The 15025-nt window shown below is 39.4% G+C and overlaps 1 protein-coding gene across 1 annotated transcript in view; it reads left to right on the top strand.

Annotated features, from left to right (window-relative positions):
• LOC127643821 (protocadherin Fat 1-like) overlaps window positions 1-8867 on the top strand; it is a 116909-nt gene extending 108042 nt beyond the window's left edge. Inside the window, 5 exon segments of the mRNA XM_052126719.1 lie at window positions 259-369; window positions 677-1323; window positions 1407-1544; window positions 5480-5515; window positions 7146-8867. Coding sequence (XP_051982679.1) covers window positions 259-369; window positions 677-1323; window positions 1407-1544; window positions 5480-5515; window positions 7146-7822 — 1609 coding nt within the window. The 3' untranslated portion in view covers window positions 7823-8867.
• Window positions 8868-15025: the final 6158 nt, after the last annotated feature.

Below are 15025 nucleotides of genomic sequence, written 5' to 3'. Positions count from 1 at the left end.
TGCGGTGCTGCTCTTGCGCATTATCATTAGAGTTTAATGTGATCTCGTTACATTAAATGAGATCAAACTCAACGTTGTCGATAACGTTGACTAATCGTTTCAGCCCTATTGGTAATTAGATTCAATTCAGTAATACAGAATTTATTTTTTCTGGAATTTTCAGAAATTATAAACAGTCCAAACTCAGGGTTTCTTATTTAGAGTTTTACTAATATGGGTTTCTGACTGACATTTTGTCTCGTTTTAATCTTCTTTCAGGTGTCAGCTGGGTCCATACTGCAAAGATAACCCATGCAAGAACAGCGGCAAGTGCATCGATAGCCTGGACGGCCCTGTGTGCGAGTGTGAACCTGGTTTTCAAGGAAACAGGTACATATTTTTGCCCGATTGAATTAACCTGTGAGACTTGTCAACACTGAATCAAATGTAGATAATGAAATGCTTCCTTATGAGATACTACATCTCTTGAGACATTCTTGAATTTAACTTTTATAGTCTTTGTGGGTTGATGTGCTCATGTGCATATTCTGTCATGGAAAGCCAAAATGCAATAACTACATAGTCTGTCCTCTGACAGTGTTGCTGTAGTTACTGACTTTTGCATTTGTAGGGCAGTATTGTGTACTAAGAAATGCATATGCATCTTTGTATTTACATTACATATGCATGTGTGTAGGTGCCTCAGTGATGTTGATGAGTGCCTGAAGAACCCTTGCGCTAATGGCGGTCACTGCCAAAACACATACGGCTCCTTCAACTGTAACTGCTCCATGGGCTATAGCGGAGGACAGTGTGAACTCCGTGCCGAAATCCGCAATGAATTTGTCTCTACCTCTTGGAACATCGGCCTGGAGGAAGTTATTGGAATCGTCGTCTTCGTCACCTGTATCTTCCTTCTGGTCCTTCTCTTCGTCTTGGTTCGAAAGCGAATATGCCGGCGCTCAAAATCCAAATCTGACGATGACGACAAGCATTGCATAGGAATGGGGGCTCCACACTCCTTCCTCCAACGGCCATACTTCGATGCAAAACTCAACAAGAACATCTACTCTGACATCCCGCCGCAGGTCCCTGTGCGGCCCATCTCCTACACTCCCAGCATTCCCAGTGATTCCCGCAACAATCTGGACCGCAATTCCTTTGAGGGCTCAACCATACTGGAGCACCCAGAATTCAGCACGTTCAACCCCGACTCGGTGCACGGACACAGAAAGACAGTGGCCGTTTGCAGTGTTGCACCTAACCTGCCTCCTCCCCCTCCCTCGAATTCAGTGTCCGACAGCGACTCCATACAAAAGCCCAGCTGGGATTACGATTATGATGGTATGTACAGGGACACATTTGCTATTCAAACATGTGATTGTTAACAATGTAACATATCTGTTTCATATTTTCTTTACACACAGCTAAAGTGGTGGACTTGGACCAATGTCTGAGTAAGAAGCCAGTGGAGGAAAGTGCGTGTCACCCTTACAACACCAGAGAGAGCATGTCTGAGGTCCAATCTCTCAGCTCCTTCCAGTCTGAGTCCTGTGACGACAATGGTACGTATAGATGGGAATGATCAGCTGGTTTGCTTTTACTCTTTTGATCGATAAATTGTAAATATTTTTGTGATGTGTTTAATAGGACTTTATGAAATAAGTTTTATCTATAAAGCATGTATTTATAATCAAGACTCAATTCAATAGTGTGATGAGAATACATCTTTTATTGTAACTCTGTGAATAGAATACTAGTATGCTGCTAACTGCATACTGCGCAGTATACACTGTATACCACTTTTTTAAATAGTATATGAAATTGTAGACATTATGCAGCAGTAAATGTTTCAAACAATAGTATGCTATGTTGTTGTCACATGACCTGCTGCATTGTTTAATCCAATTTTGTGTAAAATGTCTGAAATCTTGGTAGTCTTATTATCAATGAATTGTAAAGGATCTGTAAAAACACGATGACTGATATTAATTTATCACAGTGGAAATGGAAGGTCAAGTTATATCATATACTGTGTACTGCAGAAAAAGTATTAGTATTATTCAGAACAATGCCTACTTTCTGAAATACTTTGTTACTGATTAGTGGTTGGAATCATATGGTGTCCCTAACGCCTGGGATTTTATACTAAACATCTAATAACCCTGTGTTTTTCTCTTTTACTGCGGTAACCGAGTGTAAAGGATGATTTATTTTTGGGTCATGTGTTGTCATGTTTCTCTCTCTTTCCTATCGCTGCACTGGGGCTTCAGCTCCCATTTGGATCAAATGTCACCACAGACACAGAGCACAGTTTTAAAATAGAGGCCTGCTCGTAAGTGAACACTCGCCCATGGTCGAAGGAAGTGATCACTAAAGGCCCTGTGAAATTCTCAAGGCATAAAAGGAAGAAAGCATATCTTTTCACGTGTCTTTCTTTTCCCCGCTATTGCTCTCGGCTACTTCTCATTAGATTTTTATAAGTTCAAGGCAACATCTAAGATTGACCGATATACAGCAGTATTTTTTAAGTTCTCTGTATGGAATTCATGCTATGTATTCTTATCCCCCCCCCCCCTTTGTTTCTCTTAATGAAGCCAATGGATGGTTGAAGACATCAGCTCAGAATGTAAAAGCAGGGTAGGAAAAGTACATGTGATGGGTCTCACATATTATTTCTGTTGCTCACAGCTGATCCTGATAACTATGTCTAAAGGTCCTTTCACATAACTTGCCTCAGTGTTTCACAATACTTTGTACTCTGTGGAGCAAAGCATACATTACCCCCAGCACAAGTCAGGTGTTGTAATGCAGCGTTCAAAGTTTAAACCATTTCATCTTTGACCCCATTTCCCACTCACCTTTCGAAGCACAGACAATGATTAACAGGACAATTCAAGTAACATACATATCACAAAAATTAACAAAATAGAAAATAATTTGATCCTTTGCTCATCCTGAACTAGATGCATTGAGTTGTAAGACCACGTTGAGGGCAAATTAAGATATTCAGTTAATTAGCCTATATTTTGGCCAATTTATTTTTTATTTCATATTATTGTATCGGCCGATAACCATGCCTACCTGGCAAATTAACTGTCGATTAAGTGTTACCTTTAATGATAATGGGGGGAATTCATTTAGAATGAGTTGTGCCCTGTCAAAGTGCAGTTTATTTACATGCTTTGTGTACCCTGGTATAGCGCTTGATTCAGGCAACGGCGTAAACGTACCCACGAAATCTGTTTTCACTGAGCATTTATAAAATTCTGTTTACTGCCTGCTTACAACAGCAAATTTGCCAGCCAAATAGCACAGAGTTTTTTTAATGAAGCGCAATCAAAAATGAGCCTAATTTAATTTGAAAGGAGTGTTTCATGGAAAAGAATAGCAGTGACTTCATTAAAAAACTCAAGACGGTGCACTATTTTAGCACTGATTGCACCTGCTTAAACTAGTTTGTAGGTGGTTGGTATATAAATGTGACACACATATTTGCACTAACATGCCACATGCAAAAGTGGTGCAACAATTTAGTGAATTTGCCTCTAAAGCTTTGGTCACACATACCTTTGCACAGTGAAATTCCGAAATACATTAATCTCAGTGGGAATCTATGCAACTGTATTGCGCAATAGACTTCGAAAAATTTCCACTCGAGTATTTCTTGCGGAGTTCAAGTTTGGTGAACTTTAACATGAGAATTTCACCACGCTAACTAATGGTAAGTAACTTGGTTTAACATTGACCTCTGTGTGAGTGGTGCTTCGTACACAGCTACACTGAATATTCACAATGGACAAAGGATACCATTTTAGTATTGGATTTCTTTTTAACTTTAACAATTTCTTTAACTTTTTAACTTACGAGTATAAAGTGCTTGACAATAAAAAAAATTGCTGGTTTCACTCTTGCTCTGTCCGGCCACGCCATCTTCACCTGCAGAATTTCGCCATGCGAAGGGATGTGTGACCGCGCCTTAAGTTTACTTTCCTCTTCAGTAGAAAAGCTACCAACTATCTTAATGGACAAAGCTTTAATTATTTTCTGTTAATTGTTTCTTTTAAAAAATTTTGGGGTTGGGTGGTTTGAATAAATACTGGCTAAAATATATTCTTTTTTTAATCTCTTCAATGTTATGTACATCTACACTGTCTTTAAATTATATCATACACATATATATTGGCCACTGACAACCCTGCTTTGTTTTGACATTGGCCAAAAAAAAAACAAAAAAACATTGTTTGACCACTATTATACACAATTAGATATTTTTGGTGAATCAATAAATATTAAAATAGTAAAACCACCATTCATGACGCTATCTGCTGTGCAAAATGTGAAGGTTCAAGCAGCTCATGATGCTTGTATTGAAGCAAGTCATGTGAAAGGGACGCAAGTCATCTAACCTTTGACTCTTGACCCTCATTTGTCCTTTTCAAGCCCCTAACCCTGACCGAACAACTCTCTCCATATGTCCTTATGGGAATGTACCTGCATTTCCTCAAAAAATTCCTGCCGCTTTTTTTTTAGCATCATTTATATTTTGGGGTCAAAGCGTGACTTTGTTCTGTTTTATCTTTGAGAATTCTCCTGATCCTTCCTTCCATCTGTATGTTAATGTGTTGTGATCATGAGCATAACGTCAGCCTTCACTCCCACTGTCCTCAACCCAGAGGTGTGCCTTATTGACTAAACCAAATTCCTCTGCCATTCACCCATCCCTCAATTCACACCCTAGTCAAAAGGCAAAATGTAAACTCTTTGAAGTCCTGTAAAACCAGAGTATTATCTATTGTTCTGACACACTGTTAAATCAAATCAAGCCACCCGTTTTGTCAGAATGAAGTGTCTCATTATGAGAAATGCTTTTGTCTCTGTTGTTTCCTCTCGCCCTTGCAAACTTGCCTTCCAGTGTTTCTTTCCTGTCATGTTTTCTTCTAAAAAAATTAATGTTAGATTTCTCTTATCTGCCCTTCCCACAAGCCTCCCTAGTGACAGTAATCCACCTTGTCAGCACTGTTGTTGACTCGGTGGAAAAAGAAGGTATTCTTTTGCTGCTTCATTAGCTGATTGTTAAGTGTCTGGTCTCCATGTCATTAATGTCTAAAGGGTGAATATTAGGTCTCAAAATGCCATTTTCTTCACCCTTAGTATGTCTGTGGAACTAATGCATTAAAAGTGACTAATAACTTCTTGTAAATGTCTATCATATGCCTCATTAGCCAATCAGGCATCTCATTTGAGATGCACAAAATTTTATCTTGTCACCCTTAATTGGAAATTTTGCTGGAAATTAAATGTAACAAGGGAAAACCTCATCTTTCCCACCATGTTTCTGTGCAAGCAAATGGCATGTATATTGTCTCCACATACTCTGATGTTTACTCTTATCTTTTGTATTCACCTCCTACACCCTCATTTTCTCTCTCAGTATCTTCCAGCATTTGACATTTTGTCTTTCTCTCCTCTTATTTTCTCTTTGCTTCTTTGTATAAAGAGTCATTCTCGGCTCATGAACACAAGAACCCAAGAGGTGATTTCTTTTATTTTGTACGGTTTGTCTGAAGCCTTTTGATTTGATTTTTTTGCTTTTGTTTTGTTTGTTTACCTCCCTTTAATATAACAAACCTCTGCATGCCCACAGTTCTGTGACAAAAATTTTTTCATGACACCTTTTCTTCAAATCTTTTCCATTGGTGGCGTTGGAGCCATGGAAGAGGCAACGTTGCCATTTATTTGAAAAAAAAAAATTGTCACAGCACTAATAAAGTGTTTTTTGCAGTTACATTTACAGTGTGATTTCAGAAATACTCCCAAAACCTCTCCAAAACACTTTCTTTGAAACACACCTTCAAAAGATACATAATGAAATATTATGTGGAAAATAGATTTTAAAGTATATTAATTGCATGTTGTCATATTTTATCAAATTTACTTGAGTTTCTGTGGTATGCGTGTGTTCATGTGTGTTGTGTAAATTAGTGTGTGCCGTAGTATTGTTGTGTTGAATTGATCTGCATTGTGTTGTGATACTGACGTTGCATGCAGTTGGTTTTAAATGACTGCTAACCTGGCTGGCATTAACTGGGTGATGTTTTATGTGGGTGTTGAAGTCAATTCAATTTTTGTTCATGGAGTATATAGAATAAATATATCATTAGGGCTGTCAATTGATTAAAATTTGTTATCGAATTAGATGCAAATTAATATATTAAATTAATTGCAATAAAGTGCAGTTTTTGCTTAAAAAAGCCCCCAAATAAACATAATTCAATATATAATCACCAAAAATAATTATATATATAATATAATACTTTTGATCATTCAAAGACATTATTTTGGCAGTCAACTAGAGAAGTGATTAGACAATACAAAAAGAGGCTTTAGAATTCTATTTATTTTTTTGGTTTATTTCCATATCATTGAACATAAACACCTTGTTTTTTAGGATGCTATGTTAAGTTAAATGTAGTTTGCAACTTTTAAGAAGCGTGTCAAGAGCTATGCACTCTGCTCTGTCCAGCTGTCTTCAAACAGCTGTCGGTTTGTTGCCTGTACAGCTGCACATTACCTGTACAGCTGGAGTTGTGCTGATTGCCCGGTGCTGACTGAGACTAGCAAAATCATGGAGGTAGCACTTCAAGCTTGAATTGGTTTGAATTTAATTGGCTTATTATGGAATCTATGTACAGTCAGAGGACATGATTAACTGCGTTTTTAACATGTTATTTTTTATATAATTAATGCGTTACATCGACAGCCTTTATTATAATTTGAAAAGAAACTTGCATAGGGAGATTTCAGCTAATCTCGTAAATTAATGTTCTGGGTTAAATACAATATTTTGATTGTATTTCTTTTATGTAGATTACTAGATAACATTTTTGACTTGTACCTCAGTTTGTAAAAACAAACAAATACGTTGACAGCTATGCACTTACAATGAAATTCAATTGGCCTAGCGTACAACAGTTGCCCCATAGACTTCTACTGTAAGTTTTTGTCTTTACGAACCTAACCTGGAATATTCCTATTAAATTGACCTCACTGAAGTTGAATTGACCTCAGCCTTCCTTCTGACTGTGTGTGTGTAACCCCAATCTAATCAACAGATTTTGCTTTGAACAGTCATTGTTATGTTGACAATTTATTTTGTCCAACAGGCTATCATTGGGACACATCTGACTGGATGCCGAGCGTTCAACTTCCTGGAATCCAGGAGTATCCTCAGTATGAGGTAGTGGAGGCCCCACGCACCCTTTACAGTGACCCCGCCTTGCTGGACACAGACTACTATACAGGTGGATATGACATTGAAAGCGACTTCCCTCTCCCACCTGATGACTTTCTTGCCCACGATGACCTGCCCCCTCCTCCGCCCGTGCCAGAATATGGGGAGCGCTATGACACATTGCAAGTATCCAAGCGAGGGCTAAACAGCACCCCGTCTAGCCCCGGGTCTGTGGTCCACCAGCGCCCACCTTTACCCCAACTCTACAGCCTCACGCAGTTCATACCCCACCACCATTACTCTTCAAACCCAGAACCCCAGACCAACCCCACCAATACCATCACATCATCAACCGCTGGATCCCCTGGAGGATACCGGCGAGGTGGCTTCCCACTGGGCTACGGCTGTGACTTCGATCCCCCTGCCGCTGATAACATGTCTCTGTCACTATACACGTCCACGGCGTCTTGCTCTGACATGTCGGCATGCTGCGAGGAGTCAGAGGTGATGATTAGCGATTACGAGAGTGGAGGAGAGGAGGAGGAAGGGCAGTTTAAAAGGCTGGTCAAACTGCCGCTGGACTCTCAACAACAGCATACTGAAGTCTGACACTGGATCCAACAGCAGAATGTCAAAAGTGCCTAAATGAAACCCTGCAACAGGAGACTGTGTATTAAATGTGCAACATACACAGTACACGGTTAACGTAAATGCCAAACCCTCACACATACACACAAATGAATCTTTCTCTCACTGAAGAAAGGTGTTGGACTTGACTGAACACAAGTTCTCTCAAGTAGCTCTTGTGGGCTTTATTATTATTATTATTATTTAGTATTGGAGAAAGTATAAGACTTGGCTGTGCCATTAAAGAACACCAATCATCATGCACATGATGTCTGACAAAACCATTCTGAGATGTACAATTTACACAGAAAATAACTATTTTGTCATGGATAATAGTAAAGCATCATTTCAAGGTGATATCTGTATTTGTATAGATAAAACCATGCAAACTGATTTTTATACAAATCCTCATTCATTTGAATTGTAAATTTTAATGTACAGTTTTGATTTCAAGGTTTTACTAGGTTTTTGTAGATATTTGTTTTCCAAAAAAGTAGTATACCAACCCAAATGGTGTGTCTTTATCAACTTTACTGTATGATCATTCAGAAGCAAAATAAAAAAGCAGAAGAGAATAAATTAAAGATATGAATGTGTGATCATCACAAGCATTTAAGTCAGAAAGGCTTAACTGATGGTCGTCTGCATAATCTTGTGATGTGTATTTTTTTTATTTTATTATTATTATTTGTTTGTAAATTGTGACCTTGAAACATCTGTATTTTTTTTCCACCATGAAAATGGGACCCAATATATTTATATTGCGAGATTATTCACAGACATGACTTTTTCAGGGGTCTGCGTGTGTGTGTGTGTGAGCAATGCTATGGTCTTGTTTTATGATTTTTATTAAATACTGCCAATAGCTTAACTGCTTTACTACTGGCAATAAATTATTCTCTAAAATGGGTTTGCCTTGTATGCAGTTATTCATGCACATTTATAAACCATTCAAGAGATGTTATAGAGCTATCTGGCATTATTCAGGGCACAACTGATTTGAACAGTGTATTACATTTTATATTGAAGGGGACACTGTTGGAAATTAATGGGGTTCAAATTCGGAGGTGAATCCTCATAACATCGATGCGCATAGACAATTCAATGTCATGTTCCTGCACTAAATTCTGTGACAGCTCTTCTCGCTGAAAATAAATTGCCCTAATGAGTATCCTATGAGTGAGTACACTGTGCTATACTTCCCTGCTCAGCAATCTTACATATGCTGCTATCTGTCTGAAAAGCATACTCATCTAGGGGCCAAAAGTGCAGGAGGGGATGGATGATATAAATTTAGAAAGTTATCACAAAATATAATGTAACCAAATTCTTTAATTTATGCAATAATAATATTATGTTAATCTGGATAAGTTAAATAACCCTAATGTTAAATAAAACTATTAGTAGCAATACTTATACAGAACATTGACCACTTTTACTGTGTGAATCATCTCTTACTAAACACTGTGAAATGTTTATTTTTGCCTTGTTTTATTCAGTTGGCATGAAGGACTTGATATCAGTTTTGTTAAATAAGCTGCTCATTTCAAATCTTGAAAAATGCTACCTTATCTGGGTCATTGCATTAATATAGTGTTGTAGGCTGTGTTAATTAAATAGCCATTATTTTCGGAAAATACGTGAATTACAAAAAAAAGTGGAATCTGGAATGTGCTTCAATCACAATGCTCATTATGCAGTGTAGAGATCAGGCGACATGTATTATTGAAACATGCCTGTTGACATTGAAATATTTCCAAATGAATTCATATTTAATCAAATCAAAATTGGAATCTAATTTAATCCTATTAAATTTGGAAATCAATGCCAATACCCAGACTTACAAATATTAGTTGATGTTGATTCTCATTATTCAAATTGAATGAATTGATTAAATTGAAGTATTTACATAAAAGCATTATGCATTTTATAAAGTTAGAAAAAAATTATTGAAAAATAACATCAATTTCAGTGGGTAAATATTGCCCCCTAATGGAAAAGTTCATTTCTGGCCCTTGGAGTGGAGTAGTCAAAATATACACTCGCTGAGCATTTTGTCAGGAAAACTACAGTGTGGTCCTAATAAAGTGCCCAACGTGGTCTTCTGGATGTGTACAATTCTACAGACTGGTTATCTGAGTTACCTTAACCTTTCTGTCAGCTCGAACCAGTCTGGCCATTCTCCATTGACCTCTCTTATCAACGAGTTGTTTCCATCTGCAGAACTGCTGCTCACTGGATGTTTTGGGATATTTTTAATTTTTTTTAGTACCATTTTGAGTAAACTCTAGAGACTGTAGTGCATGAAAATCCCAGGAGATCAGCAGTTACATACAATTTTTGAGTTAAATACTCAAACCAGCCCATCTGGCCAACCAACCAACAATCAAGCCATGGTCGGAATCACTGAGATCAAGTTTTTTCCCCATTTTGATGGTTGATGTGAACTTTAACTTAAGCTTCTGACCCATATCTGAAGGATTTTATGCATTGCACTGTTGTCACATGATTGGCTGATTAGATAACCACATGAATAAGTAGGTGTACATAAAGTGTTAAGTGAGTGTATACATGGATATGTACATAGAAAGTAGTCAAGAAGCATTATTTTCAGATGTAATGGCATATTAGCGAGGCAACTGTCATGAATTAAACAAGAATAGGAACAACGATATGACTAATCTTAGGAAAACCTTAGTCAATATTTTTACTGATTGTAGCAATTCTGCATTTTAACTATTGATAGTTATATACAAGTAAAAATAAAAATAAAAAAAATGTTGGCTTCTAAAGCACACATGCAAATCTCACATGAAAATTCCTCAATCATATTTCACCCCAAAATAAAAATTAGAAATTAGAAATTATGTTTTACATAAAGAAAATAATAAGCCTGTTTTTAAGGACAATTAAGATTTTTGCACTGTGACATTTTCATTACAATTGATGTCCTGGAAAAATATAGTATTTTTTGCACCATCATTCTGTAGTATATGTATAGATTTGTATTATAACTGCCTTTTAATTTATGCTGTTATTACTGTTAATTATACAAAAATTCAACATAATGCCTGTATATCAAGTTTCTCACTACTGTTTATATCAATGAAAAACAATAGGTTACTCACATAACCCCGGTTCTCTGAAACATCAAGTGGAGAGATCCACCTATGGGAAGGGCAGGACCTCTGCAGAAGCATCCAATTGCACCAAGTCTGGCTAGACAGACAGAAGCACGTGACCTATGCTTGGTAAGGACCCACCCCCTTACCTAAGAGTATACAACAACCTACACACGCTGCTGCCCCTCAGTAAGTATATTCGCTTCTCGTGCAGCATGGGGGGCAAGCTTGGTGGATCTCTCCACTCGATGTTTCAGAGAACCGGGTTACGTGTAACCTATTTAATAATAGGACTGAGAGAGCCGTCCTTCTTTGGAACTAGGAAATAATGGGAGTAAAACCCCGATTGCATTGATCTAGGGGTACTACGTGAATCGCCCCCTTCGCGAGGAAGGAGGAGATTTCTTCTTTCAGAATGTGAGCAGCGCTCTTCTCTGTGAGAGAAAACACAATGCCGCCGAAAGGCGGGGGTTTCCTGGCAAACTGGAGTCTGTACCCATTCATTATGGTTCGAATCACCCACTCGGGAGCCGACATAGAATGCCAAGCTGTTGTGTGGCTCGTAAGTGACCCCACCTTGAGCCGGGGAAGCCCTTATTGCTGCGTTTATGCCCGATTTGCTCATTTGAAATGCAATGGCGCCATCTAGTGGCCAACCTAGGGGCGACATAAGGAGTTGCAGAGAGATGTTCTCTCTCTGTAATGGATTTATTAGATTTTTTATGTTTTTGTGAAACACTGGGGCCGAAGCCTTTATTGAATGCGTGGGAGAGATGTAATAGGGGCTGTGTGGTGATACTGCTCTCATACTTTTTCCCACTGTAAACACTTCCAGCACGGAGAGGTTTTTCGACATGAGCTGGACAGGGGAACACACATTGTTCTGAACTGACCCCACCAAGTGAAAACCCGGGGGGCTGGTGGCCCGAGAACGTGGACTCAAAGCCCCCTGAGGCCGTGCATCAGGCCGGCCGCTTATGTTTAGAGTCGGAGGGGGTAGAGTTGGGGGTTGCTTGGATGCGGCGAAAGACATTCTACCCCAGGACTTAGCAGAGGATGGGTTATTCTGCTGAGTAGGTGGCTTATTGCGTGGCTTTGCCTTACCGGGGTGCTGGAAAGGACGCCCCGAGGCATGGGTGGTTGGGTGGTCACGCGGGGGGCGCCTGCCGCAGTGCCGCCTTCCTAGGAAGGCATAATTTGAGCACTTCGTCCTCCTTTTAATTGTCGTCGCAACGCTGTTGCATTAAAGCGACAGCAGGGCCAAAGAGAGCCTGGCCAGGCTCTACAGGGGCACCCACAATGCGGCCGCTCGCTCACAAACCTCGATGAGGACGGACTGGGGGAGGGCCGCGGGGGCGTTAGCCTGGGCAGTCATAGAAGACGGGATGGTATCCTCGTCCTCTGAACCCTCGAGAAGGCCCGCATCTTCTTCATCACCAGAACCAGCCGGCTCATTGGCGAACGAGGGGGCCGCTGAGATAATGACCTCAGGGAACCCCGGGTTATTTTGATCGGCCCAGCTAAGAGTTCGCGCCCCTGGAGGGACCCAGGAGCATGTCGTCATCACCGTTTCCCCCATCGGAGTCAGAGAATTCGAGGTCGGTGCACTGGGTAGTGGCGACCTCGAGCCTCCGGTGCCGGAGTTTTTTAGGCAGCGTCAGGCAGTGGCTACAGTTTTCCGGAAACTCTAGAGCCTCCTCCAGAGACACAGAAGGATGAGGGTCTCTGGCTGCGATGAGGGTACCTCACTCGGCCGGGCAGGCATGCGATAGGCTGACCCTGGAGGAAGCCGTAGGTTTTGAAAATGCCATATTTAAGGCGAAACTCCGTAAAATCCTTTGTGTGGGGCAGGGGAAGTGGTGAGAGAGAAAGGCGGGCAGCCTGGTGGTAGTTTAAGCGAGCGTGGGCGGCTTGCAATAAACAAGAAACAGCTAACCTGGCTGAAACAAGGCAGTCACGTCTGGTGGAGGCTGATCTGAGCGATGTGTCCTCCTGTAGACAAATTAGTGAAAGTCCAAATCCAACCGAACTGAGAGAAAACGAGAAGTGGTCGCGAGAAGTGAATGTCAACTGAGGAGCAGCAGCGCGTGCAGGTTGTTGTATACTCTTAGGTAAGGGGGTGGGTCCTTACCAAGCATAGGTCACGTGCTTCTGTCTGTCTTCTGCAGAGGTCAGGTATGGATGCCCTTCCCATAGGTGGATCTCGAACATGAGATGATGAAAGAGAACTAACCCCTATATATTAACTCTTTAAATTCTCGCACGTCATATTTGATACATTATTTTCTAAAGCTTGTTGATTATTTTGCTGGAATTATTATTATTATTTTAATTACTAGATGTTTACTGCCTCCTGGGAACATTCCAGAAGTAGTTGACCTTATAATATAACTTTCAAAATGGACGCTTTGACATGTCTTTTTACTGTGAATTATTTGCTGATTTCGATAAAGTAAAAGTAATGATAACATTTATGTTCCTGATATAAAATGAGTATCTGCTGAATTTGAGCAACTTGGTTAAAGGGACCTATTATGCAAAATTCACTTTTTGAACATAAATATGTGTTGGCAGTGTGTGTACACAACCACCATATAATTATAAAAATCCACCCAGTACTTTTTTTAAATCCCCTTTAATCATACGCACTGTCTCAGAACAAGCCGTTAGCAGATTCTGTACAAAGTGACAGTGACATCACTTTGTACAGGCCTGACTTTTGACGGACACTGCAGACGGACATGTTTGTTTGTGTATGTTGTTTCGTTATAGCGCATAGCGAACGTTGTAACAGTTTGTGTGTGTGTGTGTGTGTGTGTGTGTGTGTGTGTGTGTTGATCATCCATCTTTGCAAACTGCTGAAAAAAACTCTACAAAAAATAAATAAATGTATCAAATACTGACTTCCTGGTTCATTCTCAAAGTTGTTACTTCTGATGGAGTCTCTCCCACATCAGCGTCTGACTCCGGTTCAAACATATAGGGCTGAACACCACTATTTTCGCTGTCAGTTATATAGCTAATGATGTGTAGTGATCCGAAGCGGAGATGTCATAACTCCGCCTTATTCTGGATACGGGGTGGGGAGCACCAGTTAATTTGCATTTAAAGACACACACACAACACAAGCTCGTTTTTATTCCCACCCAAAAATGTGAATATTCAACATAGTATAATAAATGAGCTGTTGGGTATTTTGATCTGAACTTCACAGAAACATTCTGGGGACACCAAAGCTTTAATTACAAAAGTGGCATAATAGGTGCCCTTTAAAATGTCATAAGGTCTTTAGAAAAATGATGTTGAAATGTGTGTCAATATCTCGATCTCACAAGAATTTGTCAAAGACGAAGTGGCCAATTCGTTGCAATTCGTACCGACGAAGTTCATTCTGACGATATAGGCCAGAATGATCCCAGAATGATACTTCATGTCCCTGAAGTTCCCAATGTGGCGTTTGTTCCGTTTGAATCCAAAAGTGTATTTTCATAACTTTAACCACTAACCCAAACCCCATTCCTAACCTAACAATAAAGTTCAACATCTTTCCCTACCATAGCATAAAAATAATCATGATATTATTGTACATTGTGTGTAATACGGAAGAAAGTAACACTTTCGGGTTCTGAATGAGTGTTTGTGAAGTGTACAGTATGTGATTGGTTAATGTGCAAGTCGTACGTTTTTATATGAATAATGTTGCACGGTCTGGTATAAATTCGCCACCCGTGTAAAAGTTTTAGATACAGTAGTATCTTGTAGTAAAATTACAGTAGTAAAATTTTGTATAATGAGGACGTTTAAAAAAATAAATGGCATGTATCATTTGTATTTATCAATTTTCTTCATACAAAGTGCAGTAATCATAACAAAAAACGAAATCAATATTGGGTGTGACCACCCTATGCCTTTAAAACAGTACTAATTCTCCTAGGAACACTTGTGCACAGTTTTTCAAGTTTGGTAGGTAGGTAGGTTGTTCCATACATCTTGGAGAACTTACACAATTATGTATTTAAGGATGTCTCAATTGATTCTGTGTCTTCATGTGATCCCAGACTGA

Source organism: Xyrauchen texanus, chromosome 5, assembly GCF_025860055.1.
Source record: "Xyrauchen texanus isolate HMW12.3.18 chromosome 5, RBS_HiC_50CHRs, whole genome shotgun sequence".
Lineage (NCBI taxonomy): Eukaryota > Metazoa > Chordata > Actinopteri > Cypriniformes > Catostomidae > Xyrauchen > Xyrauchen texanus.
Note: the sequence above shows the minus strand (reverse complement) of the source record. Positions and strands in the feature narration are given on the sequence as shown.